General features: G+C 39.3%; 1 protein-coding gene across 2 annotated transcripts in view; it reads left to right on the forward strand.

Annotated features, from left to right (window-relative positions):
• LOC124862864 (synaptotagmin-C-like) overlaps positions 1-18965 on the forward strand; it is a 55314-nt gene extending 36349 nt beyond the window's left edge. The window contains exons 7-13 of one of the 2 annotated variants that reach the window (XM_047357044.1): positions 317-443; positions 9318-9536; positions 12905-13025; positions 14985-15156; positions 15683-15812; positions 16854-16947; positions 17328-18965. In XM_047357044.1, the coding sequence (XP_047213000.1) occupies positions 317-443; positions 9318-9536; positions 12905-13025; positions 14985-15156; positions 15683-15812; positions 16854-16943 (859 nt within the window). In that variant the 3' untranslated portion in view covers positions 16944-16947; positions 17328-18965. The other variant, XM_047357045.1, reaches the window with a different exon arrangement.
• The last annotated feature ends 6003 nt before the right edge of the window (positions 18966-24968 follow it).

Raw genomic sequence — 24968 nt, forward strand, 5'->3', positions numbered from 1 at the left:
CACGGACTCTGTTCAACTCTCAGTACATCTGTGCTCACTGAGCTTACATTTACTCTGCTGACAGTGCAACCGTGATACAGCTCTGGAGATGGCGCACACAGACACATATACATAGTCTTGCTCCTTTTCTTCTTCTCCAGAGACACATGCTCCCACTCCAATTTGTGAGCACAAGTTCAGCACAGGTGTTTTAGTGTTTGTGTGTGGGCTAATCCTGTCTGAGTCTCAGAGAGTGTTTGTTGTGCAAGCCCTGACTTTATATCTTATTTTAAGTGTTAGGATAGTTTGGTTTCTGTTTTTTTTCCCCTTGTCTCAGTACGGAGCAGTTGGTGGTGAAGATACTGAAAGCTCTGGACCTGCCAGCAAAGGACGCCAATGGCTTCTCTGACCCATACGTGAAGATTTACCTACTGCCAGACAGAAAGAAGAAATTCCAGACAAAGGTGCGTCCTACTTACCTCACAGTCCCCTCTACCCTCGGTGGCACTTGACTGTTATTCCGGTGAAAAGCAAACACTTTTCCACCAGTTTTATTCTGTTCTAACAGCCCATGGAGAATTACAGTTTCACTAATGTAATCTCATCTAATCAGATCCGAGGCACAATTTATCCAGGATAATGTGCTTCAGATGATAACAGCACTACTCATTTCTTGCATATTTTTCTGAGGTTTGAAGACACTTGAGTCTGTGATGTGAACTATGTGGGTGAAGTAGAGATTTCATCCCCACAATTAAAGTCAAGATCAAGGTCAAATTACTTTAAATAGCAAGCTCCTTGCTGTCCCAAAGTGCTGTACATACAGAAAATAAAACATACAACAGTATATTTAGAAAAATGCGGAAAACAAATGTCTGTAAATTGTGCATAAACAAAAACTATTAGAAAGAAATGGAATACAAATACCTATAAAAAGATCAATATAATAAATGTCATGTATTATTGATGCTAAAGGTGAATGCAAAGAAGTGTGTCTTAAGTAGGAATTTGACATTTTTCCAAGGTCTGTGCACCTCTTATATGGAGATGTAGAAGCTGGGGCTTTAGTTGCCATAAGATGTTGACCTTAGTCCTCTGTCTGGAGCGTGAAGGTGCAGCAAATGAGCAAGTTCTGCAGCTAAATCGTCTTGGAAGTGTTTTAAAAAAAGATTCTACAAAACACAGGAAGCCAATGTGAAGAGATCAATATCACAGTGATTTGCTCACATCGTCTTTTTCTTGACTGATTTAGACCATGGGTTAAGGTGTTGCAGGTGTCTAAGGATCATGTAATAACTCGCTCAAATTAATTTTGAGGAAATTGAGGCATTACATTTGCTAATATCCTCAAACAAAAGAAGCTAGTTTTAACAACTCAGCCTTTCTGTTTGTTGAGCTTCAAAGAGCTGTCAAAAAACTCATATATGTTTGACAGGAGGACAGTATGAGGTAATTTCTCTAAATTAGCTTTTGCAAGGTAATGAAGTCATTTTTCATTTTCATAGGGAAGGAAATTTAAATATCAACTGTAAAACAATGAAAATACACTCACTGGCCACATTATCAGGTACACCTGTCCAACTGCTTGTTAACCCAAATTTCTAATCAGCCAATCACATGGCAGCAACTCAACGCATTTAGGCATGTAGACATGGTCAAGACAATCTGCTGCAGTTCAAACCGAGCATCAGAATGGGGAAGAAAGGTGATTTAAGTGACTTTGAACGTGACATGGTTGTTGGTGTCAGACGGGCTGGTCTGAGTATTTCAGAAACTGCTGATTTACTGGGATTTTCATACACTACCATCTCTAGGGTTTGCAGAGAATGGTCCGAAAAAGAGAAAATATCCAGTGAGCAGCAGTTCTGTGGGCGCAAATGCCTTGTTGATGCCAGAGGTCAGAGGAGAATGGCCAGACTGGTTCGAGCTGATAGAAAGGCAACAGTAACTCAAATAACCACTCGTTACAACCAAAGAGCATCTCTGAACGCACAACACGTCGAACCTTGAGGCGGATGAGCTACAGCAGCAGAAGACCACACCGGGTGTCACTCCTGTCAGCTATGAACAGGAAACTGAGGCTACAATCTGCACAGGCTCACCAAAATTGGACAATAGAAGATTGGAAAAACGTTGGCTGGTCTGATGAATCATGATTTCTGTTGCGACATTCGGATGGTAGGGTCAGAATTTGGTGTCAACAACATGAAAGCATGAATCCATCCTGCCATGACAATGAGTTCACTGTACTCAAATGACCTCAACAGTCACCAGATCTCAATCCAATAGAGCACCTTTGGGATGTGGTGGAACGGGAGATTCACATCATGGATGTGCAGCCGACAACTCTGCAAGTATCTGTGTGATGCTATCATGTCAATATGGACCAAACTCTCTGAGGAATGTTTCCAGTACCTTGTTGAATCTATGCCACGAAGGATAAAGGCAGTTCTGAAGGTAAAGGGGGTCTGACCCAGTGCTAGCAAGGTGTACCTAATAAAGTGGCCGGTGAGTATAGATATTATTCTAAGATTGGCCTAAGAGGCAGCACGTAAAACACACCAAAAAAAAAATTGTGCCTAGAATAGAACCCTGAGGGATGCCATATTGTAATTACACGACTGCAGAGGAATACTGAGATCAGAGGATGTCGCACCTACTACGTAAGATTGGAACGATTTAAGTGCAAAGCCTTTAAAGATTGCAGACGGTTCAAGACGTGTGGAGGAACTGATGGTCAAGTGTGACAAAAGCTGCAGATCTAAAAGCACTAGTCAACAGTGTCCCAAGTTGACAGTTAAAAGTACCTCAATAAAAATATTAAAAGTGATGTTTCAGTGCTTCTAAGATATCATTAAAAACCAAATAGGTCTATAGCTGTACCTAGACTATCTCCTCTAAAGTTAGAAAGAACAAGAAAGTCTACTGCTAAAAGAGGTAAAAAATAATGTGTTGGAAGAGATAAAATTTAAATATTATCTTTATTTACCTTCATTATTGGTTTTGGTACATATTTAATATAAAGATTAGGCTGTGTTGTGGATCAAAACTGCCTACCGTTGCTGTCAGTGCAGAGAGATGCGTAAATATTAAATACATTTTCCCTGCAGAGTTTCTTAATTACTTTGTGCAAACTATCAAAGGATGAATGGCAACCGCTCTATCTGTTGCCTTAAAGCAAATGGCCTGAGGTGTTTGTCCTTTACAATCGCTGTGCTATTACATAAAAAACACAGGAGGATAATAAAAAAATTATGGTTTCCAGTGCAGCATTTTATAAAAATACAAGATTTAATTAAGCTTTTTCCTAGTAGTCCTGTAGCATATGGGTAAACTGAAGGGTTCTAAGACCTAGAACCTAGACAGCGAGAGTACTAGTCAACAACTAGGATTGACCCGTTGATCAGTTTTAAGGTTATTTGTTGATTTCTGTAAACAGTCACCTAGACGTGCGACTTCAGAACTTTAACTGACAAAGAATCTTGTTTAAATCCCTTACCGAAGCTGTTTTTTTTTTTATGATATCAGCAGATGTTTGCTGCACAGAGCAGCAAATTCTGCTGGTACAGCCTCAACTAGTTAAAGTGGTTGGAAAACGTATTAGCCTTATTAGAGATTACATCCGTTTTTACTTTGTTCTCACATTTAAATATGTGAAAAATAGAATTTTGGCTCTGACTTGTTCCATCAGTTAGGACGTCCAGGTGTGTTGTGGTTTCTCTGAAATGCTGTATTACCTTGTATCACCTTGAGAAAGTCTAGTGCTTTCTATCAGTGGCCGTCTTCTTCCCTCCCTGTTGGATGGAATAAGGGGGAGTCAGGTTTAGCCTAAACCGGCTCAATTATGGTTGAGGTGCAAACACACCCTCCATTTCTGCTACCTGTATGACCCCTTCTCTTTTCCAATGGTTATGGTCAATCTGACAGAGAGAGGTATCCCAATCCTTGTGGTTTTTAGTATAACAATGGCCATCAGTGGGCTCTAGATGGACAAACTGTCTACTTTTAAGGCCAGGCTTAAAATTTTCCTTGTTGATAAAGCTTATAGTTAGAGTGGCTTGGGTTATCCTGAGCTATCTCTGTAGTTGCTATGCTGCAAGAGGTTTAGGCTGCTGGAGGACATAATGACCACTTTCATCCTCTTCGCTACATTCTCACACTACTCTCCAATTTTGCATTTTTTGCTGTTATTTCACCTTTTAACTTTATGTTCTCTCTCTTTTCTCTTCCTAGAAGCTACACCTGGCCTGACTCTGTCTACCTGTGACACCTTTCTGGAGAGGGGCATCGTCCAAGCTTCTGCTGGCAACAACTTAATGCTCACCCTCTAGGACCACATGGCCCTGTCTTTTAGTGTTTAACCCTTTCTCTCTCCTAGACATGGCGATTGACTGAGCTTTTACTGTAACTAACTCTATGTGCTCTCTTTCAGACTCTAATCTTGAAAACTGGCTCAGAGTTGATCTGTTCATTCTTTCTAGCTGAAATGACTAAAGGAGCTACATCCATTAACATTTACTTGTCCTTCCCATAGAAAGTACTCCTGGATCAGTGCTTCTTTGTTCTCTTTGTGTCTCTGCTCTGTTCTCTCAAACCCCCAGTCAGTTGTGGCAGATGGCCGCTCACACTGAGCCAGGTTCTGGTTCTGCTGGAGGTTTCTTCCTGTTAAAAGGGAGTTTTTCCTCTTCTCTGTCGCTACATGCATGCTCAGTATGAGGGATTGCTGCAAAGTTAATAACAGTGACTGTCCACTGTCTCTACATGCTCATCTGGGAGGAGCGAATGCTGCAAGTCACTGACTGGATGCAATCTGCTGGGTTTCCTTAGACAGAAAAACATTTTATCCAATTTGAATAAATAATTGAATCTGACTGTTCAATGATTAGGATTAACTTGAATGTATGTACCTGACTTTTGTGAAGTGCCTTGAGACGACATGTGTTGTGAATTGGCGCTATATAAATAAGCTGAATTGAAACTGAATTGAATTTACACCACAAATGTAACACCACATTGCTATTCAATTCTTCCTTTACCAAAAGTTGCATTTTTAGTACTCTAGCGCCAGCTTTGGCACATCGTCAGTTGTATGAATTGAAAACTCTTCTCCGGTTCGAATTGCAAACCTGCCACCATGGGCTCAAATTGACCTTTCATCTATACCTGGGCCATCACCTGCAGAATTCCTTCTCTGTCTAGCCTTGCCCCAGTGAACAGCCAGTATGCCTCCAGAGGATTTGTTTCCTTTTAAATAGCTGCTTACAGCTTTTCTCCTTACTCCAGCATAATTATAAACACCTCACTGATACTAAAAGTAGCTAACTTTGTGTCTTATTCCTTTATTAACAACTTCCACACTGAAGAGTGTTATGTTTAGCGTGACTTGTAAGTTTAGGTGTCTTGACTGACTGGAAAAAAGACTTTTTCATCTCCTATTGGCCAATCACCAGTGAGGGACTGTCAGGTTGAATGTTAGTACACTGCAAGTCTCCTTTGCTGCATGATGACTGGCAGTTTTGCACCAGAAAAGTTTGTTTATTGTAATGTATACAGATGGCAGACATTAAACTATAACAAGAAAACGGTTTACTGAAGTGCTTTCATAGTTGGAGAAAAATTAAGTCCACGCTTCCCCCTGCTTTCGCTGTATAATTCCCACCTGAGTTCATATTTGAGGACATTTCAGGATGTTCTGGATCAGAAAATATACCTTTTGCTCCAGAAGAATAACCTCTCCCTATCTAATACATCCTCTGTGGAGGAGCTCAATATAACTACCAACAAATATAATATATGGTAGTGATGTTATATCGAGAAATACCAGAAGTACTTTTGAGGAGCATAAATAAATCTGAGGTAAACTCACAGAATTGGGACAGAGGGAAAGTAGAAGCTCCCAGCGCTGATGAAGCTGTAGCAGTTAGAAAATGCTCCCTCCTGGTTTCCCCTTTTGTGCAACTGTCTCCTGCGTGTAACAAAAGCCCCCTCAGTCTTTGAAAAGCATGAATGCTTCAGTAATTTGCATAACGTGGCTACCATTTTTTGTTTGAAGTGTGTCTGATTGTATAATTTCAATCACATCGTCTTTAACATTTAGATTTTACACCTTTCATATTAGGACCACTTTTATCCCCCCGGCTGATTGTGACAGAGGAACAGACGCTGGCTCACAAAAGGATGTTCGGAGGGGCTTGTTTTCTGATTTCTAAACTCGCTGCGACTCCGTCGGATGCACGTTTGGTCCAAGGCTAACAAGTGATCATCAAGTGCTAATAAACCGGATTGACAGACCCGCTAAGGAAGCGACGAAAGGAACTCATCTGTGTGTCACGTTTTAATTATTACGCGGTTTACTGCTTGACAAGATTTATATCAAAGGCTCTCAGAGCAAATTAACCCCATCAGTAAATTAACAAGTAGGAAATGGTGGAGTTTAAAGTTGGATGAGGCTCAGGACAAATTTACAAATGAAATCCGCAATGTTATTTCTTTCAGACTTAAGCTTTTAGTTGAAAATGGTGTGCTTTGCTTGACCAGCAAAAGGCAAAAAGGCTTTGAGTACAATTACATAATATCTGGGCTTTAAAAGTCCCAAGAAATAAGAACCAGCACCTTTAATCTTCTTGTTTCAATTCAGTAGGTTTCATTTTATCAATCTCTTCAAAAACGATTGAAAACATTCATTTTTAAACTTTTGGCACAGGAATAAGGTCAGCGGATGGGTTAACATTTAAATGGACTGCTCAAGGACAATTTCAGCATGTGCAATACTGTGCATAAATGTTGTGTCATCCATCTTTTGTTTTTTGGATTTCCACACTTTCTTGTGTTCTTTGAAAGTAAGTCTTGATCAATAGCTGGTTGTCTCTGAAGGTTTTTAATGTTTTTCTTTGTACTTTGGCTGCTTTTTTGCTCTTTTTGTAGTTCAGTATCCAACCTTTCTCAAATGGCTGTTTTTTTCCTGTTCGTTTAGCCACTTAACTCTAATTTATGAAATATTAAAACATGAACAGGTGCCTAAGAGATGAAGAATTTCACTTTAATATGTAAAAAATACTAAAGATCATGCATTCTGAGTGCCACCAAACAGGATTTTACTTTAAAAGTAATTTCCCAACAAGATGTTGCATCAAAATCTGTTCTTTGCTGAATTTGTTCTTTATTTTCTAGGCCTTGTCCACTTTAATACAAATTTTGAAAAGCAGCAATTCTCTACTGCATTTGCACATTATGTCTGCATCATACAGGCATAACATTATGACCACTAACTGAATAAATGAAGTAAATAGCACTGATTATCTCTTCTGCGCCTGTTAGAGGGTGGGAAGTGAACATTGTATTGTCAAAGTTGATGTGTTAGAGGCAGAAAAAGTGGTCCAAGAAAAGGCAAAATGCTGAACTGTTTTTTTGGTGCATGTGGGGTATAAAAGTTGGCTTGTCTGATCCAAACCAACAGATGAGCTGCTGTAGCTCAGATTGCTGAATGAGTTGGTTCTGACAGAAACCTGTTGCAGTTTGTTGTGCATAAGGGCCTGAATAGCTCCAGGCCAGCCATGTTCCCAGCACTGACCCCTGTCCACCAGCACTAGAGGATGGAACAATGGCAGAAGCCGTTCCGTGCCACAAAGCAAAAATGGTTCATGAATAGTTTGAGGAGCACAATGGACAGTTTGAGGTGTTGGCCTTCGAATTGTCAAGATCTCCATCTAACTGTGCATCTGTAGGATGTGCTGGACAAGCAAGTCTGATCTATAGGCTCTGCCTCACCATTTTCAGTACTTGGAGGATCTGGAGGTAACACCATGGTGCCAGCACACATTCTGGTGTCTGGTGTAGTCCTGCCTTCCATTCCCTGTACTAGTGTATCTTTTTTGAAAACAACGATGTTCAAATGTAGAGACCTGTCCAATGTTTACTGGGAATATTGTTTATGTTTATGTGATTCAGTCAAATTCTCAACAGGTCTCTAGTGGCTGTTTGGTTCTTAGAAACTGATGTCTTTTATGATTCAAAATGTTTTGGATGAAGTTGGAGGGGAGGTTAGTGTTTCGCTACAGGCAAGAGGACTACAGAGAGACAGGAAAAAACAGACACTTGTAGAATATTTAAATCAATCATCACAGCATGAGATTTGAGTCTAAAAGTCTGAAAACACTCACATCACTCAGCCTGTTTTCAAAGACATCAATCTGAGGGAAACTGCTTGTTTTTGAGATAAAGGTACAATCTGTGATGATTGTCTGGAATCTCTTTTGAGGATTTCAGCTGCATCTTCACAGAAACGTTTCCTCTAAACATCTTTTGACTTCTTGCATCTTTGAGAAACCTTGGCTTGTTTCTGAGACTGCAACAAAGTAATCAATGGAAAGACTCAAATGTCATAATGATTATTTAATAAAAAGGGCTGACACCATACAATTCAACTCTCAGGTTACTGTGTAGTTATTTAGTATGTACTCTGCTTGAGTAACATGCTGCATTCATGAGGACTCCTGGCCAGAGGCAATTATCAAAGAATAAGAGAAGGAGGGTCTAAATCTCTTTTTATTTATTGCGTGTCCATTAGTAATTGCTGAGGGCAGTAATGTTGTTAATAGCAGGTAGTTAACGAGTATCGTTTGTGTTTATACTGCATTGAAATTGTTTTATTATAGAGCATGAAATATTTTTTAAATAACACTATACTATTACATATGTATCATTTTTGATGCAGATATTTCAAAGACCTTTTCCTCACCAGTGAAATCAGCAAAGTTAGTACTTTCCTCAACAATCTGATGTGCTTTAAGAGTAAAAGCTGTTTAAATGAGCCAGGTGTGTTTTTAGACCAAACAGAATATATCTAGAATATAGAATATACATATACATGGGAGGAGGGAATGCTGCAAGTCACTGACTGGATGCAATCTGCTGGGTTTCCTTAGATAGAAAAACTTTTTATCCAATTTGAATAAATAACTGAATCTGACTGCACTGTTCAATTGTTAGGATTAATTGGAATGTATGAACCTGACTGTTGTGAAGTGCCTTGAGACGACATGTGTTGTGAATTGGCGCTATATAAATAAAACTGAATTGAATTGAATAATGTATCAGTTATGATTCAAAAACATCCAACGAACAGTTCAGAGAAGTTTACAAATATTAAGTAATAGAAAAAATAAGTACACCCCATGGTTGAGCTGTTCTGTTTGAGTTTATCATCTCTCTCACCTTGTTGTGGAGGGGTTTTGGTCTTTTCTTCTTTTCAGGATTACTTCAGATCTTCGATGTTTGCAGATTTTGTTTCTACGCAGCTCTCAGTCCTGCCCATGTCCTAAAGATTGTCTGTCTCTCAGGTCCACAGAAAGACCTTAAACCCAGTGTTCAACGAGACGTTCCAGTTTGGCGTGCCGCTGAACGAGCTACATTCCAGGAAGCTGCATTTCTCTGTGTACGACTTCGACCGCTTCTCCAGACACGACCTGATAGGCCAGGTGGTGGTGGACAACCTGCTTGAATTCAGCGAGGGCAGCGGGGACAAACCCATCTGGAGGGACATTGTGGAAGGCACTGCAGTAAGACACAACTCAACAAAAAACCATCAGTGTTATGATTTGACATTTAAAGGAGCTTTGTGGTGAAATGATGCCACTGCAGCTTTGCTTTGTGTAGTGTATTGCTGATAACTGATAACAGCTTCAGGTTGATATGTTTGAGAGCTTATCCATCTATTTATGGATAAACGTTTCATTAAGCCAATTTTATCTCAGACACCCTTCATAAGTACCGAGGTCAGGGCACGTGGTGCAGGTTTCCCTCTTTTGGCTTAGAAGAGTTTATGTCTGGGTTTGCTGTGATGAATAATTGAATTAACCTGGATAATATCTGACATGAAAATTTGCTAAAAGTGAGCATGTGCAATAGTCTGTTGGCTATTTGTTTCATAAAATTAAAACTAAAGATGCTGAAATTATCAAAGTTTACTGCTTACTTATAGTCTTATAGTCAGCTCACACCATCCTGCAATGCTAAAATGGTTTGTTGAATGAAGCAATATAATAAAAATGTGGACATTTCATAATGAAGGAATTAGGTCTGTGTAACTGGATGCATCTGAGTTGCATCAACATAATCTCTCTGGCTGAACTGAATTTTTCTTTCCTCAATCCTTATCTTTTTGAAATCTGATCATTTGTACTTTTTGTTTAAGACTTTTTAATTCGGTATAAAATAATTGGTTTTTGGGTTCGAAATAGAAGTAGGCTGGAATGAAATGATATTTCTTTGGTACCTAATGGTGGTATGAACTGGCAACGGAGCTTGAAGTGGTTCGCTGGATGCAGCCCTTGATTATCCAGTTCAGTCTGCCAGCTGTCAGTTGGGTGCTTCTTGTGGCACAAAGTGTATTACAAAAACAAACACTTACAAAAACTGAGGCTCAGATTTTGCATTTCATCTAAATAATAAAAAAAAACAAAATGTTGCGATGTTTAATTTGCTTGCAAACAACTAAAAGGGTTTCTTACATGAATAAAAAAAAAAACATTTTTCAATAAATTAGTTAATTATAGTCATCAGAAATATTTATCAAGAAAATACTGTGCTTCGCTTGCCTCACAAAACTGGGCTGATTTCAAGAAAGTCAGTAAAATATAAAGGATATTAAATTAGTTTAACCATGCAGATTAAATAATAAACATAAATCTGCTGACCCAATTATCAGTCAGTCAGTCATTTTCTACCGCTTATTCCCTAGTGGGTCGCGGGGAAGCTGGTGCCTATCTCCAGCAATCTATGGGCGAGAGGCAGGGTACACCCTGGACAGTGCTGACCCAATTATTATATATTAAACTGAAACAATAGAATCGCTTAGATAGCTAGATTTGAAAATAGATCCATATAAAATGCTTTGCTTCCTGTCTCTCTCCTAGACACTGAGTTATTGCTGCCTCTAACAATGTTATGTGCTGCTGTAACCCTTATTTGTTGCTTGGTAGCTTCTCCAAGCTCCCTGGTTGCATGGAAAGGCAGACCACAGTTGTAATTCTTTTCATTTCTTTATTTTATTCAAACGGCAGGAGAGTGAACACATTGAGCTTTCATTCTGTCTCTCCCACACCTTAAATACTCCCCCTTGGAACAGGGCAAGGTGGGAACCAGAAATCACTAGGTGTTGCACTAATAATTAAAATCTTATCCAAGCTACAAGTCTAAAAAAAGATAATTGACCATAAAAATTGTTGCTGCAAAAATTGAAAGTAAAAAACATATTGACTGTATAAATGAATAAATTTAACACCATGTTTACAACAGGCTCAGCATTTGTTTCTGTTCTAGATGAAGCCACTAAAGGAGCTACTACTGCCAATAACTCTTTAACATAGAAAGGACTCCTAGGTCAATGCTTCTGTGGTTTTTTGTGTGTGTCGGATCTGTCAGGCATGACAGATGGGCGCTCACACTGAGCCTGGTACTGGTTCCGCTGGAGGTTTCTTCCTGTTAAAGGGGAGTTTTCCTTTCCACGGTCGCTACATGCATGCTCAGTATGACAGATTTCTGCAAAGTCAACGACTCAGTGCAGGCGACTGTCTACTGGAAGTCACTGACTTCATGCAATCTGCTGGGTTTCCTTAGATAGAAAACGTTTTACCAGTTTGAATAATGAATTCAACTTGACTGCAATATTTAATATTTTGGATCAATTTGCAATGTATGTAATTGACATTGACATTGTCTATGTCTGAATGATTGGACTGAATTGACCATATGTTTTTGTAAATAAACAGGATTTTTTTTAATGTTTGTTGTTTTGCCTAGAGACAACATGTTTGAATCAGTGCTACAGAAATAAACTGAATTGATCTGAACTTTTTAAGCATTTTAAAGAAGTAACCCAGTTACATAAATACAAGCTACCACAGCTACCACAGTAAATATATGTTATAGTATACTTGACTTATAAATCGATATAATTTGTATTTATTTAAAAAATCTTCATTCAATAAGTTCAGTGTTAGATTTAATATATTATAAATGTATCACCTCGTAAAGAATCGTAATCCTTTACTTTTTAAATGCAGCTACTTGTTAATCTCATTAGAGACGCCACCAAATCTCCCAGCATTTAAACATTTTAGCCTTGGTTTGACGTCCGTTCTTTCTGCTGAAGGTGTTGAAATGTTTCCTGTTTCTCTGACTCAGCTGGATGGTTTTGTACCAAGTTAAATTGAACTCTCAGGTTGTTTACACCCATAGTTCCTGCTCTCTGGGGGACATTCTGTATATAAAACAGTCTCCCTGCAGGACAGATCCATTCAAAGTCTGGTCGTGTGAAAAATCATCTTAAGAGCGTCCGTATAGATTACTGGAACGGCTCTGCTGGCTGAATCCAAACTTTATATTGGTTTACGCCCAACTAGATTTATGTGAAATATTCATAGAAGGCTATTAGCAAATTAGACAGAGCAGGGCCTAAAAATGTTGGCATCAGGGTTTAATATATTAAATAAGTTTAAAGCATCAGTGTATGTTAGTGTTTCACTTGGTGAAGTATTGATTAGTGCGACTCAAAGCCACTGAGGAGTCATCTCACCGCAGGGTGACCTGAATAGAAGTGGTGTCATAACTGATGTTCACTTGATGGAAGAAGGGGGAGGGATCAAAAAATACAAATCCCAGAAAATAATTGCTTCTACTTAACACTTTTCTACGCTCAGGGACTTGGATGGATTGGCATACGCCTCATTTCCAGTGACAGCACTTTCCCTCCGCTCAAAGACTCCACATGAAGACTCCTGCTGTCTCAGATGTAGCTCTTTTCATGGCAAACCATGAGATGTGTCTTTCAGTGTTTTCGCCAGCTGAATTTGTTTCTCATGTCCTGTGTGAGCGATCAAAGCGTCTCCGCCTTGTTTATGATCCCTCTTTGTGTGTTTATCTGCAGGAGAAGGCTGATCTCGGGGAGCTTAATTTCTCGCTTTGTTACCTGCCCACCGCAGGCAGACTCACCGCTACAGTTATCAAGGCCACCAACCTCAAAGCCATGGACCTGACGGGTTTCTCAGGTGAACAAATCACATGTCATCAGGCTGCTTCCGCACATCCAGCAATGGTCTGACTGGAAACACATTTACAGGAAGCAGCATGATTCTTGTCTATAACTCCTGCTGGTGTTGCAGTCTGCTTTCAGACTTATATTACCACAAAGGTTTTAATTGCAACACAGTTTAAAAGCATCTGGAGCCCAATCAGCTAATAGTGATCTAATGCAATGACACGTCACCCTTTCATTTACACAAAACACTACAGCAAACACCTACTGTTTTCTACGGTTCTTGGCTAACTTTTCTTCTTCAAATATATTTGATACATGAAGAAATGTTGTATAGGACTGTGAAGGGGAAGTAAAATATATATATATTCTTTTCACAAATAGAAATCTGAAAAGTGTGGTGTTCATTTCTATTTAGCCCTACTGAATCAGTATTTTGTAGAACCGTCTTTTGCTGCAAGCCTTTTTGGGTATCCCTCTACCAGCTTTGCACGCAAACTTTTAAACTGAACTCTTTAATGTAAAATAGCTCAGGCTCAGTCAGACTGGATGGACTTCTTCAATGACAGAAGAAGTCTTTTGGATGTAATGTTTTCAGGAAACAAGAGACGATTTCCAGTTGCCTGCTACTTCGACACTTTGGACAGAGTGAAGTGGGTTAGCGTGTAGAAAAATAATCTTTAAATCACTGTAAATCAGATTTTATTCCTGATCAAAACAGAACAGCCATACAAAATAATTTCAAGGGCCGCAGATGGCCGCAATTTGGACACCCTTTATCCAAACCATGTCATTGTATCTCTGGCTGTATGTCTAGGGTGGTTGTCCTGCTGGCAGGCGAACCTCGGCACCATTCTAAGTTCTTTTGCTGCCTCTAACCTGGTTTTCATCCAGGATTGCCCTGTATTTAGCTCCAGTCATCTGTGACAAGCATCCCCACAGGATGATTTTGCCACCACTATGTTTCACAGTTGTGATGCTGCCTTCAGGGTAATATTCTGGGTTAGCCCCCACTCTGATTAAAGTTGAGGTAAATGTTGGTCTGATCAGACCAGATCACCTCCTAACACATGTTTGCTGTGTCCCCTACAGAGCTCCCGTAGAACTGCAAACAGAACTTTTTATGGCTTTCTTGTCACTTTTCTATTAAGGTCAGATTTGTTGAACACACGACTAATAGTTGTTCTCGCAACAGATTTTCCCACCTGAGCAATCAGTTTTTTATTTTTAAGTATTGAAGGGGGCTTAAAACAAATGCTTGCCACACCTTTCAAATTTTTATGTCTAATAAATTTAGAAAATCTTGTATAATTTCCCTTCGACTCCTTTGTGTTTGTGTGTCTGTCACATAAAATCCCATTAAAACAAACTGAAGGTTGTGGCTGTAAAATGAAAAAGATCAAGGGGTCTGAATACTTTAAAAGCCACTGCATGCGGACATTTAAGAACCCATGATCACCTGTAGATCACCTCCATGTTCCTGCCAGTTTTGTGTAATATTATATGATCTTAAGGATTATTACAGCTGCTCATGTAGCCAAATCATGTCTAGAGAAAGGTTACAAATGGTGCAACAAGATCAAAAAATAAATAATGCATTAGACTAAAGTGATTTTTGTTTTCTATGAGTTACACACACCAACAGATTACGCATACATGCTGTTATTATTGCCTCATTGATCTCAGCATGATTTAAGAGTATCATAACACATCGGATTGCGGATGTGTGTGATTGTTCCCGGCTGTTGTCACTAACCGAAAGGATCCAACCTGTTCTGCTTCTCCTTCTTTGTGTTCCTAATCCAGCTTTGCCTCGGCGACTCAATTCTCAACAGCTTTCATGTGTGACAGATGCAGATACGTGTGAACTCTTATCTCCCGCTCTGTGCTTCCACCATGCGTGTTTGTTCCTCTTTCTTCTTCGCTTCTTCTAATTCCATCATTCTCTCCTGTCTCCCTGTCTGTGCTTCAGACCCGTACGTGAAGGCCTCTCTGATATGCGACGGGCGACGGCTAAAAAAGAGAAAGACCTCCATTAAGAAGAACACTCTGAATCCCACGTACAACGAGGCGCTGGTGTTTGACATTCCCAATGAAAACATAGAGAGTGTTTCCATCATCATAGCAGTGATGGATTATGATTGGTGAGCAGGCCGAGGCGCTGTTCTGTCGCTGCATGCTCGGGGCGCTTTAACAACAGACTGATCGTTACTGGGAAGCAGCTGTTTATCAAACGCCTTTGTGCATGCAGCATGATGTGGATTTTTGGACCGGTGTCGAACACAACAAGAGAGCCCTGTGAGAAGTACCCTCCTGGTGAATGATCCCTGTTTTACATAGATGGGCACGTCATGAATAAGCATGATTTATGCTAATGGAGAAGGAAGACGTGCGGCCCTGCCAATATTTATCTCACAGTCGCTTGCAACATCACTTGGCTGCTTTATGTGTTTGTGTATAAATGCACCGCCTCCCTATTATGCTGGGTAGACTCAGCATTTGGCATCTGTATAGGTGTCCATGTTTGCCTGCTTCCTCATTGATATCAAGCTTTTATCCAAAGCTGTAATTGTGTAATTTTTTTTTTTTTTTACCAAGCCTGCCTCTTTTCTCCTCCTGTTCCTTTTTGTGAAACTCTGTCCTGTTTCGTCTTCTCTCGCCGTGTGTCAGCATCGGTCATAACGAGGTTATAGGCATGTGTCGAGTGGGAAGCGACGCTGACGGTCCCGGGAGGGAACACTGGGCGGCCATGCTGGCCAACCCCCGGAAACCAATAGAGCACTGGCATCAGCTCGTTGAGGTAGGCACAATCACAGGCAACCCTGTTAAATAGATTTTAAATCCTTAAAATTAATTTATCTTTTATTGAAGAAGCATGATCTATTGCCGAAACATTTTTGAAAAATCCAGCTTTTAGTTTATTTAATAATGGAAAATCTATTGATAGGAAAATAGTTTTTTACAAACCCAACAGTGCCACAATCCATAACTTTTAATCAGCAGTTTTTTTATTTCCTATTTTCCTGGGGTAGAAAGATCGCATGACACAGAGGCCCCTTTCTCTAGGCTTCAAAATGGGAAAAACGAGAAAATATTACAGAAGACATTTGTTGAGCTACGCAAATCAGGAAATAGCTACATGAAAATAGCTCCTCACTAAAATTTGTTCATATCTACCTTAAGACTGAGGGAGGATAACAACCATTAGATGATAGCTATATGCCAACCAGTTGTTTGGGAGGAGTGGAGTCCAATTAGTGAAATGCACGAGTAGCAATGGCAGTGGAACAGCCCCACAGCACGATGCTGCCACCACCATGCTTGACAGATAATGTAGTGTTCTCAGGCTTGAATGAATCCACTTGATGTCTGCAAACCCACTTCCTATATTTCCATTTTGGCCAAATAACTCAATGTTGGAGATATATGTACTGTATTTATATTATAAGGAATAAGCTAACATAATGAATTAACGTGTATAAAATCTCTAAGTTAAGGCCATACATAAAAAAACATAAATTAATGATAAAATCAAGAATAGTAACGAGCAATATTCTTTCAAATGTTAAGTGTGTACTTGCTATAATCATTAACAACCTAAAAACATATACAGGTATGATAAAATTTCTAAAATTGAAATTAAATAATAAAGTATAAGAGATAATAAATGGCTGTAAACATCTTAATTAAAAGTCAGATTGAGAAGTTTTTTTTCCACAGCTGAGGGTCACAAGCCTCGCAGTGGACCTATAGCACCAGCAGCTGAAAATATAAAGTAAACCTTCATTTTCTGTGTTATGTTTCATAATAAAACATTAACAGAAGACTTTCTTCCCTGCAGGAAAAAGCGATTGGTACATATGTATCAAAGAGTGCCACAACATCCTCCCCTAAACTGCATATTGTGGTGGACAGCCCCCACTCTGATTAAAACGGTGAGTCGCTCATGTGTTTATTAGCTTCAAGCATTCCACAAATAGCTCTAACTCTCCATGATTTTCCTGCGACCGCCTTGGACTTTTTAATTCCAGCACACGTCCACCACTGTGTGGCAGATGCTCTCCAGTCCGATTAACACGGAGACATCTAGTCAAGTCTTAAAAAGCATGACCAAACTGTGAGAGCCTGATAAAGCAGAGGCTGTGAAGTTTGTCAGATGTTGCAGCTCGAAGGCTCTGTATAATCTAGATGTTATGGGTTATGTAATGCATCCCCCCTCCTCCCCACTGGCTTGCAAAAACTCCATGCTGTTTATATATTATCTTGTTTCCCACTGTCTCACGCGTGCTTAATCCGCCTCTTCTCCCTTCCTCAGGTCATTATCATCTCAACAGCTCCAAATTTTCCTTTATTTCTTCTCTCCTCTCATCTGTGAATAATTCCCTCCATCAAAGACCAGGGAGACGTGGAGACGCTGCCAGTGTCCAACTGCTAGTGCCGTTTTGCTCCTGCTAATGAATACTCCAACTTCTGTGCTGTCTTTGCTGAGCTGGAGGGGGGGGGGGGGGGGGCTTCATCCATCCTGAGCTGCATTGTGAACATCAGACTACACATTACAAACACATACAGACAATGACAACATGCCCGGCACTGATGTCAGGTGTAAATTTGGGACTTAGCAAGAAGCTTGCACACTTTCCTCTCTCTCTCTTACACACACACACACAGACACATACACACACATAAATACACAGAGTTTGTAGTATGTGTGTAGTTCATGTGTGCTTCGTAGTTCATTCTAGAGCGTTTCTCTCTTGAAAACAAGATAAAAAAAGAAAGCCAGCATAGAGTGGTCATTCCAACCAGGACCAAAGCTTCCTGCACTTGTACAGACTATCAAGAGAAAATTCTGTGTCAAAGAGTTGTACAGTTTACGCTGTACTGGATAGGAAAAAAAATATCTCATGTAGTTCTCAACGGGATGAAAGGATCCGTGGTGGATTCTCCTGGCCAGTTTGGATGCCTCCGCCCAGAGAGAAGACGTTGCAGCCTCCGTCAGGTTATCATTGATGTCAGAGGAGTGAAAAATGAGGACAGACTTATTGGTCTCAGCATGTTACGCAACCTTGAAACGTGTCCCTCTTCGTCATGCTCTTCGTCTCAGTCCTAATGGGACTCATTAGTATTTCTTTTTTTTTTTTAAATCATCTTCGCTGTCAGTTGTGTGCTAGAGAACACATACATCCATCAGGAGAGAAGTTTATTCATGCCGTTTTTACAGTCTAAACGAGGATGAGATGGTGTGAGCTTCAGAGAGACACAGACTATGTGATCATTCTCAGTTTTCTGACCAAAGCGCCAGACTTTTCAAGGGTTTACAGAATCCTATATTTGGGATTGGACTGTTCGGACCGCGCTCTCTGGAGGATGTATCGCCACTGAGTTATTTTTCTATCATTCCAGAACTTAATGTTTTGCTTTCTCAATCAAAAAAGAAAAGAGAAAGTCCTTGTCATGCTTCAGCAGATCAAATTGTTGTCCATATCATGTCTCTGACAGGACTTTAGAAGGACACATCTCTCTGTGTTGCTTTTACCAGTGAGTGTTTCAGTGTTTGTGGGCGTGTTTGTTTTGTACTTGTGTGCATCGGTGTGTGTATGTGTGTTTGACACGTATCTGTGCTCACCGTCGTTCCCCCTCCCATCGTTTTTCTGTCGTCACTCCTAAAATCCAGGCATCTGCACTGAAAAGGTTGCTTCAAAGCCAAACTTCCTCTTGTTTTGTGTGTCTAAAGGGAGTAATTTAATGTGTGTGAGTGTGACAGACAGAGGATGCGAGTATGTGTGTTCTCCTCGTGCCTCTTTGCACTATAGGTGGGGAAGCACCGTCTTTGATAGACGTTTTTATTGTCTATGTTGTCTCTGATAATTGCTGCCAGTCACCAGTCAGCCCTCCTCTCCTCTCCAACCCCTTCACCTGATGTAAGTAACTGTTTATCGTGTACTTCTTTCACTAATTTAGGTGCTGAAAGTTTGAGGGAAAAAATCACATGGGACTGAAAGTGGTGAAACGCTGGGGTATTTTGCTTATAATTATTCAAAGGAACACAACTAAAAAAACACAACTTTATGGGTCAATGACTAAAAGTATGGAAAGTCATTTCTGCCAAATTTAAGAGGAAAAAATGGCACACCATACCATAATTACTCAGAGGGATAATTATGACTTTGAAAGTCATATTAATGAAATAAGAAGTCAAACATTTGGATTAAAGTCATAATTATAAGGATAAAAAGTCAAAAATTGTAAGTTTAAAAGTCATAATGTGATAAAAAGAAACCCGCCCTAATTATGAGTGAAAGAGTTACAATTTTGAATCTTTCTTGTGCAATTCAAATTAATAATCATAATTATGCAAATAAATATAAATTCAAATAATAAATTTTTGGTAAAAAGTCATGAATATAAAATCATGATTATGCGATTCAATGATTATTTTGACTTTAAAACAAACTATGTTTATACGGTCTGAATGATGTGATTCAGTCATTGAAAGTCATAAATATTTATTTAAAAAAATCACAGTCTTAAGTAAAAGCTCAAAACTATTTGATTAATTATAATTATGAGATTAAGTCATAATTGTCAGTAAAGAAATATGGGAAAAATGTCCTAAATATGAAAATGTTACAATTATGAAAATCATAATTATGAGATTCAGAGTCATATAATTTTCATCTGAAGGACATATTAATGTTAAAAAGTAAATACAATTAAAGATATTAGTCATGCATATGAAACTAATATTTATTATCAGATTTCTTTGTAATTTTTAAGTCCAAATTTTCAAAATCATCATGTGAAGGATTTCCTGTCTTTCCATTGTACGATCTCAAGGCCATACAGTGTAAAAACAAACAAACAAACGAACAAAAAAAAAAAAACAAAGAAAAAAGAAAAAAGAAAAACAAAACAAAACAAAAGATTTAGGGATGTTTATTATATTTAAGGATCAGTATTTATTTAGAAACAGTACAAAAATGAATACTTCCACTAAAAATGTTAAGAGGAATCCACAGGAGCTGGTAACCAGCACAATTAAAAAATAAATGCATCATTAATAACTAATATTTATACAATGCTGGTTAACTAAACCAAAATACAAAACGAACAACACTGAGCACACATACAGCATACATTGCAACCCAAAACACATTAAATGCAACCAAATCTCAAAAGGGTAAATATCTAACTTGGGAAATTTTTCTTCTTGATAGATCTTAAAGCTCTGCCTCAGTCTCCGAACTCAGTTAATCAGATTAACCAATCAGAAGCGGATTTAGGTGATGTGATTCGCTATATTAGACAGTGAATGATAAACATTCATTTATTCGTTCATCTTCTACATCGCTTATTCCATAGTGGGTCACAGGGGAGCTGGTGCCTATCTCCAGCAGTCTATGGGAGGGAGGCGGGGCCCACCCTGGACAGGTCGCCAGTCCATCGCAGGGCAACACACATACAACCACGCACACACTCATTCATACACCTAAGGGCAATTTAGAGAGAACAATTTACCTAACAGTCATGTTTTTGGACTGTGGGAGGAAGCCAAAGTACCCAGTGAGAACCCACGCATGCACGGGGAGAACATGCAAACTCCATGCAGGAAGACTCCCGGCCGGGAGTCACACCAGGACCTTCTTGCTGCAAGGCAACAGTGCTACCAAGTGTGCCACTGTGCAGCCCCAAATGACAAACAGATTGTATTATTTTTTTAAAACACCAACTTTAGACATCAGAGAGACCTCTCAGCTCCAAAAATGTCAACTCTTTCATGACCCAGACCGTTTTCTAACTCAACAGTTCCAAGTATGTAATCAATAAACTGGATAAAAGATACAATCACATTAAAGGTGTGGCTCATTGACAATCCCTACTAAAGATTATGGCTTTTTATAACTTATATCAAGGCTTTTCGTATTTCTAAATTGTTAAAAATCAGGTCACTAACGTCTATAAAATCCTTTTTTGTCTGGACACAACAAACAGGATCATAACTATGAGCAAGGTCATGAAAAAACTAATGGTGGATGACAGTTGGTTTTAACCATATCTAAGGTCCAGTGAAGCCATTAGAAGCGACCTGGAAACGGAGAGCAAGGTCATATCCGAGGTGTGTGCGTATCCCCAGCTTGGTATGTGACCTTGTTGCTGAAAGCCATGAGACACACCAAATTAGATTCAGGATTATATGTTTCAATGTCAAACTGAAAGTAATCTTTCAGAAATGCAATGTGACATTTTAATTTTTCTCTTTTAAGTGGCAGATATAGGCTTCCATATATTTTTAGATCCCCGGAAATAAGTCGACATGGATGGAGGAAAAATAGCAGAAATTTGTGCAGTTCCCGTGTAAACCAATACTCAGTTAGAAAGCCATGCCCATCACTGCTAACAGTACTGCTTGGTGTATTGTTGCCACTTTCCTCTAATCCTCTCTCGCACAAATGCATCTTTACACGGGAGTGTGTTTTCCTGCGAGGGGGATGTACTTTCTTTGTCTTTATTTTCGGATGAAGGAAATCAGGTCATATCCTCTGTGTCCTCTGTGTTTTGCCAGTCAGGGGAGGATCAATCAGCTTGCACAAGGCAATATTGATTCATTGGTCCAGATGCTCCATGATTTCTCTACTTTTCCAGTCTTTCTCCTCCTGTCTGTGTTGACCCTGTTTAGCTCATGTGTTACTGCCTTGTGAAGGAGTACAAAGCTCATGGTAGAACGAACACATCCCCCCCCCCATTCTCCTCCAGCCTCTGTCAGTGACCTCTCTCTCTGTCTCTGTCCGTCTGATTACTGTCTGAATGCCTATTCTCTCCGGCTCTCTTCTTCTTCTCCTATCCATTGCACCTGCTGGTTTTTTCCTTTTTTCTAGCCCACCATCTTGTCGTCTTTCTTATTATTTGCTCCCTCCACCCTCTCTCCTCTCTCTCCTGCTGTCTTCTCTTGTCCGTACAGTCCCGATTGGTCATGGGGAACATGTTTGCATGCTTATATTAACACGAATGATGTCAACTTGATGCAATGAAAAATTCTATAAGTGATGCTTTAAGCAAAATCTGACAATGAACTTGATACTAATACTACTAATGACGACTAAATGGAGACCTAGCAGTTGTTTAATCTCTGTTGTCAAAAAAACAATGATGAAAATGACATTGATGCTGTGTTTGTCAGTATTCTTTTTTGTCAGTTTACAGTTGTTTTTTTATATATATAATTTATTGGAGAAGTTTACTTTTTTATTCGTTATTGGTGAGATTTGGAGCGAGGGCGATTGTTTCAGTCAGAACAGGTCACAGGATGTCGGTGAATGTGTAAGTAACAGCGTGGCTGAAGCAACAATAATGGAAATAAAGGATATGTATCATCCACTCTCGTGTTCCTGACTTCTTTTAACTGTTACAACGCACCTCCGGGCAGTGTATCAAGTTTAAAGCTGGGGGGATATCATATTTTTACCCACTGTAATTGACTGGAGTATTAAGATTAACACGCTCTACCTGCAGAAAAGCTCTCAGACCTTCTGCTGTGCATTAAGATGTGTAATTATTCAGCCACTTTGCTATGATTTCTTCATTGCGTCCCAAAATATAGCACCGTTGATGGCTTCTACCACTGCCTACTTCAACTTCTGCAATGTCTCCCTTTATTTGCTTTGAAATACTTTTATTGTTTGTCGTGTGGTTACTGCCCTTCCTGCCAACCAGTAGCAATTTGCAAGTCCAATATTTCAGCAGACAGAAGAGGAAGATCACATGAGCAGGGGAATGACAGAGAAGGAGGAGTAGGATAGGATTAAACAAATGAAAGAGGATGACGAGTGCGAGAATGCCAGCGAGGAGGCAGCAGAGGAGGATGAAGAGCAGAGCAAGAATGGGAAAACCTGGAGCAGCAGAGGATATGGCTGCATGCTGGATGTGTGGAGGATTTGTCTGTATATAGACACACTCATAATGTGCAACAAAAAGACCACACACACACACACACACACACACATATATATATATATACAAATGTGATAACCCACTAGTTAGCTTTGCTTTAACACTAAAGACTAAAAGAGAAAAATAAGAAGATGGGGGGGGGGGGGTATTGTCTCCATGGCAACGTTCCCACCATGCAAAAAAAAAAAAAATCATTTAGTCGGAAAGACATTTCACTCAGTTCAGTGAGCTGAAAGAGGCAGAGGGGACGGGAGGGGGAAGCGACTCAGACACTGAGGGTGATGTGTGCAGCACTGTTTGTTTCTCTCTTAAGGAATTTTTAACTGGATAAAATCAGACATATCTACTGATAATGACTTCACCTGCATCATTAAACATGAATGCAAAAGCTTTATGGGACAGGAATGTGTAGAAACATCTTCACCTTTAACTCGTGATGGTATCTGGAAACTAAAAACGTTACTTTTAAAAGTAGTCTGCAACAGGAATGCTGCTCCTTTCCATTCAGCCACCTCTTGTAGCTTTTAACATTTGATTACAACAATAATCCAAAAACCTTTAAGGACTAATGAAATTTGTGTATATAAACTGCTACCTGACAGTAATTACTGTTATAAAACATCACATTCCTGCTACTCATGTGTAGAAAAGCACCAGTAATAGTTTTTTAGGTTCAGTTTTTGTAAATCGCTGATTTTGTGATACTGATATTTCCACTACTAATATCCTTACTTTAACATAAATATGAGCGGTGTCCAGAAGCACTGCCTGGTTATTGTTCTCAAGATGTACCAAAGGTTTAAAAAAAGCTACAGTTTCAAAACCACTAAACATTTTGGTCTTACAATTATCGTTGTATTAATTTCTAAATAATTACAACACGTTCAAACAATGGTTTTCAAGACATCGTATTTCTCACCAAAAACACATACAGTCATGAAAAAGCAAACAAACGACAACATTACTCCTATGAGGAAAATGCTGTTTTAAACCTGCAGTCTGTAAACTACAGGAGGTGTGTCCATTAGACATAGTACCTGAGCAGATAGCACAACTAACCCACCACAAAACTGCATGTGCATCTTTCTATGTTTTTTTTTTTATTCTGTGTATCAAAATCTAAATAACAATAGATTGGTGGTATAAATAACTTTATTATAAATGTAGAAATCAATATGTTTAATTATTTTAGAGGCAGTAGGAATACTTTTCTGTTTTTAATAAAAGGAATTAGATCATATTATAAATGTTTTTTGTTTTCTAAAACCTTAACACTGTGAAACGGTGGTAATATACACTCCAGGTCGTACCACGAGAATTTCATACTGACCCATATCTAGATTTCATGTTTGTGTGGATGAAACTCAAAATTACTGCGTTAGACTGTCAATCCAATCATTCATTCCAACTATACAGTGAAATTTATTAGGCTTACCGGTTGTCTCAGTTTTTCCCAGAGTGAAAGTTGGTTTGTTTGGAAAGTTGTTTTCAACTAATAAATAAAATCATTATGTAAAAACTTTGCCTGATATAAAATATTGTTTGATGATCTGAAACTTTAAGTATGACAACAACAAAAAAAGCTGAAGGAATCTATAGGGGGACAGATTCTGTGTTTTCAAGACTCCCCTTGACTACACATCACCAGCAGCAGATTAACAGAAAAGCCCAGAGAAACTAACAGGATGGGAAACGTCCAATGTCCCAAATGTTCCAGGTAGCTCTGGTAGCCCAAATGTGGGGATTTAAGTGTAACAGCATGTTGGCTGTGGTTACCTGTTGTGAGGAGACCATCTGGCCCTCCCAGCTGGCTAAAATGGTCAGGGATGGATTGTCTTCACCACACCACCTGGACCTTGCAGACACAGTGTACAATATTTTTCATTCATATTTCATGTCAGTTCCTGACAACACAAAAAGAACCCTACAAAATGCAGTGGAGGTAAACATTGTCTGGCTTTCCAAAGACACATCTAGAGAGCAGGTTTTCTGTAATTGCTTGGCAACC

Source organism: Girardinichthys multiradiatus, chromosome X, assembly GCF_021462225.1.
Source record: "Girardinichthys multiradiatus isolate DD_20200921_A chromosome X, DD_fGirMul_XY1, whole genome shotgun sequence".
Classification (NCBI taxonomy): Eukaryota; Metazoa; Chordata; class Actinopteri; order Cyprinodontiformes; family Goodeidae; genus Girardinichthys; species Girardinichthys multiradiatus.